Here is a 4,390-nt window from a genome sequence, read left to right on the forward strand (position 1 = left end):
TGTTTTACCCGCTGCTGTTTCACCCGCTGTGCTGGCGCTGTATGAAAAGTGAACCGTGCTGAAGCTGCAGTGTGTCTCTGTCTCTGTCTCTGTGTCTCAGATGTCTGGAGGAGCCGAGGACGAGAAGGAGAGCGATCACCTCATCATTAAGAGACAGCTGCGGTCCAAGACCTGCAGGAAGTGACGTCATCATCACGGGACAGTACTCCGCTGTAAGAGCCGGTTTTCAGGCGGCATTAAAACGTCTCCGACACTTTGAGAATAAAACTTTTCTCTTCAGCGCATCTGAAGAAGAGTTTGATTTTAATCCGTGTACAGTTTGATTTTTAGTTTGTGTTGTTTTTTTATAGCTGGGGTCAATAAAGAGCTGAGACGATGTTTTCACTTCCTGAAGAATAAAACTGATTCCCAGCTTCTGTCTGACGAACGCTCGTCTGTCTGCTTCAGTTCACTGCTGGGAACTCTTCTACGGAGGCTCGGAAGGTCCAAACAGTCAGAAACACAAATACTTCTGTTTGGGTATTCAAAATAAAAGCCTCACATGAATGAAAACCGTAAAGAAAAACACACATATAATTAAAATGTGTGTTTTAAAAGTTTAAATAAAGTCTGTAGAATTACACCAGGTTTAAAATCCAAATGAAACTTTATTTAAACAAACAGAAATACAGCTTGTTTATATAAAATATATTAAAATGATCCCAGTGAGTTGTTTCACATGTTCAGGCCTCCGTATTCCTGCTCACACTTTAAACATAAAGATATAAATGTGAGTTTTGTTGTTTAAGGTTTACATCTTCAGTGAGCTAATTAGCAACATTCAGATGTAAATGTCGAGCTAACTACTTTCAGATTAACTATCTTTATCCTTGAATTACACCTGACAACTGCTGTCAGAAAAACACTCAAATAAAAAGATCAATACTAGCTAACATTAGCTGTCAGTTCGCTAACTTTAACTAACTTAAGCTGAAACTTTATAAATGTCTCTTTTATCTTTTAAGCAGCTTCATAATGTGTTTTATCAACGTAGATTAGCCTAGCACGTAGCATCTCTAAGTACAGGAAAGGAGGAAGTTGACGAGGTTTCCTCAACTGTGATTGGAGCACGAAGCAAAAGTGTCCAAACCTCAGAAGGATTAAAAACACATTAAAATTCTTCAAACAGCAACGTGACTTTTTTTTTTTACTTTTACAGGAAGATTTTTTGATATTTACTGGATGTTTAAGTGAACCTGAATACAAACACGTTTTTAACTCAGATACATTATAACAGGCTGCTGACCAGTGTGTTAATCAATACCTCCAGTAACTGACTGACAGATCAATAACTGACTGAGCAGCAGCCTCCGTTACAGACACTGAACATAAAACATGTTTGATTTCTTTAACGTTTGTTGTTGTTTTTTATAATTAATATACACATCTTTGTTTTCTGGGTGTAAACACAATTAATTCAGTTAATTAAGACAAAGCTATTTTTTATTTACTACAGCACAGTTAACACAAGATAAAATACATATAAAACGTATTATATTTTTACTTTATTTCCTTGATTTGTTTTTATTTTGGCATTTTAAATCTTCCGTAGACCACAGCTCCACGGTCTTCAGAGGATCAATGTTGATTTAATTAATCAGTAATTAGTTTCCTTTTTCTGACTGAAGCAGTTAATTAACAAGCCTCTGAAACGCTGCAGCTAACTATTATTTTCTCAATCAATCAATCATTTGAGGTATAAAATTGTAACAATTAAGAAAAATGCCCATCACAGTGAGTCAAGATATTCAGTTCACTGTGAAATTAAACACAGAAAAACATAAAATATTCACATTTTCAGTTGAAACTTTTGGCACAAATAACGATTGATCAATTATAAAAACAGATTACAATTAATATTCTGTTGATCAATTAATCGACTAATCATTTCAGCTTCACTTCCTAAGTCCCGCCCCGTTAGATAAACACGAGCTAACTCATTAGATAATCTACATTCAGTGTTAACTAATGTTAGCTAAATGCTATGCTACATCGATTGTAAGTTAGCTAATTGGTAAAAGTTCGTCGTTAGCTTTTAACTTTATCAAACTGACGATTAATTAACTAAATCGTTAGATAGCTAAAAACCATCTGATAGTTAACGTTAGCAACACGCTAAGATAAAGATAAAAAATAACTGCTATCCGTCATCAGCTCACTAACATTAGCTAACATAAGATGTGACTATTTGTTTCTTTTATCTTTTAAACATTTTCAAAATGTGGTTGTCTTTTCAACATAGATTAGCTTAGCATGTAGCATATAGCAGTAATTTGACCGAGGAGTACTCAACTGGAGCACGGTGCAAAAAGGGGCGGGGCTTAGGAAGAGTCTGTTTTGGTATTGAACAGTTGATTCCCTGAATAAAGGCACTAAAGAGCAGCTTCACTGAAATCCACTGATATTAAATTATATTTAATTATATTTACAGCCGCTTTATTAAACAGCTGATTCATTCACACTGTAGCTCGACCAGTGAGCGACTCAGTTTCAGCTCTTAAACTGAAAGTTCACTTCCTGTTTGAGAACACGAGCAGCCGTCTGTATAATCCCGGATGTCCGTCGCTGTCATGTGACCGAGCTGACGACGAGCCTTAAAACAAACAATTCTCCAGACAGGAAGTTTGGCCTTCTCTCCCGTCGCTACAAAATAAAAGCACAGAGTTTGTCACAGTGTTGATTCCACTGGCCTTCAGCAGACTCTGCCTCGGCCAATCACAGCCCTCGATTGGTTGCTCCCTCTGAGGCTACGAGGCGGCGGTCTGACTGACGGCCTCCTTGTTGAAAGCGATGAAGCACTCGGATTGGTTGGACAGGATGGCGGGGAGGGGTTTGCACTTGGCGTCCTTGGCGACGGCGGACAGCCGACGGCGGCAACTCCGTATCCCAAAGACGGTGGAGAGGACGAGGGAGCTGGCCAGCATGGCGGCACCACTGAGGAAGAAGGTGCCCGTGTAACTTCCTGTGACGTCGACCAGCCAACCTGCAGGAGGAGAAACCGTCGAGTTATTTAACCACTAAACATTTAATTTTGTTCCTTCTCTTGGACTTGTTGCTGTTCCTCACCTCCGATTGGCGGGCTGATGAGGTAGGGGATGGCGTGGAGGAAGTAGACCACGCCCAGCGCCGATGACAGGTACGGAGCTCCCACCAGGTCCGACGTCACCACGGGGATCAGCGCCACATAAGCGCCGTCAAAGTACCCGTAGAGGACGCCGAAGGGCACGAGGAGCGGGAAGGACCGAAGCAGCGGCACGAGGAGGCAGCAGAGACCCTCCATCCCCACCGAGAAGACGTAACACGCCAGACGGTACGGCTTCAAACACCTGAGAGACAAAACACCTTTATGAACAAGCTCACTTGGTAGCGGCGGCGTACACCTGGACAGGTAATCACAGGTAATCACAGGAGCTGCCATCAGCAGCCGGACGTTGAGATACAGTCCAACAAAAAGCCGCTCTCACTCACCTGCGGTCCGTCAGCCAGCCGAAGGTGATGTTGCCCACGATGTCGATGACTCCCAGGATGGACATGAGGAAGGCGGCCTGCTGGTGGCAGACCCCGACACTCAGAGCGTAGGGCACCAGGTAGACGAAGGGGAGGCTGCAGCCGCTGGCCAGAAACAGGAAGGACACGGCAAGACCCAGAAAGTCCGGCAGCAGCAGGAACCGGTACTCCTTACTGGACAGGAAGCCGGAGCCGAAGCACCGCCTCCTTTGCAGCTGCGATGACAAAAGGCTGTCCTCTGATTCTTTGGATAGTTTTACTGCGAGCTCGGCGTCCTCACTAAGCTTCTCGTCTCCGTCCTCTTCCTTCGCCTCGTCTTCGTCCTGCTGCAGCGGGATCGGTCGGAGCAGCGCCCCGCACACGCAGAGGTTGGCGACGAAGGCGCTGAGGACGAGCAGCGCCCCCCTCCACGAGTACACCTCGATGAGCAGCTGCACCAGCGGCGCCAACACGAAGGTGCCGATCCCACTGCCCGACATGGCGATCCCGTACGCCAACGCCTTCCGCCGCTGGAAGTAACAGCCGACCATGGCGATGGCCGGGGTGTAACACAGAGCGAAGCCCAGACCTGGACAGGTAGAAATATAGAAGTCGGGACATTTTATAGAAATCTGGGCATCTTATAGAAATTGGGACATTTTATTTAAATCGGGACTTTCTGGTGACCTGTGAGGACTCCCATGTTGAGGTAGAGGAGTTCCAGACTGGTGCTGAAGGAGCTGAGGAGCAGTCCACAGGAGGAGAGGAGTCCACCGAGCATCACAGCCACCCGGCAGGACCAACGGTTCCCAACCAGGCTGCCAACAGGAGCTACAGACAGAGAGAGACAGACAGGGTCAGAGAG

At 44.7% G+C, this 4,390-nt stretch overlaps 2 protein-coding genes across 2 annotated transcripts; one reads left to right on the forward strand and one right to left on the reverse strand.

Moving 5' to 3' along the window:
- Nucleotides 1-99: 99 nt before the first annotated feature.
- On the forward strand, nucleotides 100-424 carry LOC118327776 (kinesin-like protein KIF20B; the record flags this gene model as incomplete). The annotated part of the gene is given in 1 exon segment (XM_035661229.1): nucleotides 100-424. A coding segment is annotated over 1 exon segment (85 nt), but the record flags the coding sequence as incomplete, so codon positions are not given.
- Nucleotides 425-627: 203 nt separating this feature from the next.
- slc16a12b (solute carrier family 16 member 12b) lies at nucleotides 628-4,356 on the reverse strand (the record flags this gene model as incomplete). Its single annotated transcript, XM_035661215.1, is given in 4 exon segments — nucleotides 628-3,022; nucleotides 3,106-3,365; nucleotides 3,508-4,114; nucleotides 4,213-4,356. Coding segments are annotated over 4 exon segments (1,247 nt in total), but the record flags the coding sequence as incomplete, so codon positions are not given.
- Between the last annotated feature and the right edge of the window lie 34 nt (nucleotides 4,357-4,390).

Source organism: Morone saxatilis, unplaced genomic scaffold, assembly GCF_004916995.1.
Source record: "Morone saxatilis isolate NCDOM2014 unplaced genomic scaffold, NCSU_SB_2.0 Contig1, whole genome shotgun sequence".
NCBI classification, from domain to species: domain Eukaryota; kingdom Metazoa; phylum Chordata; class Actinopteri; family Moronidae; genus Morone; species Morone saxatilis.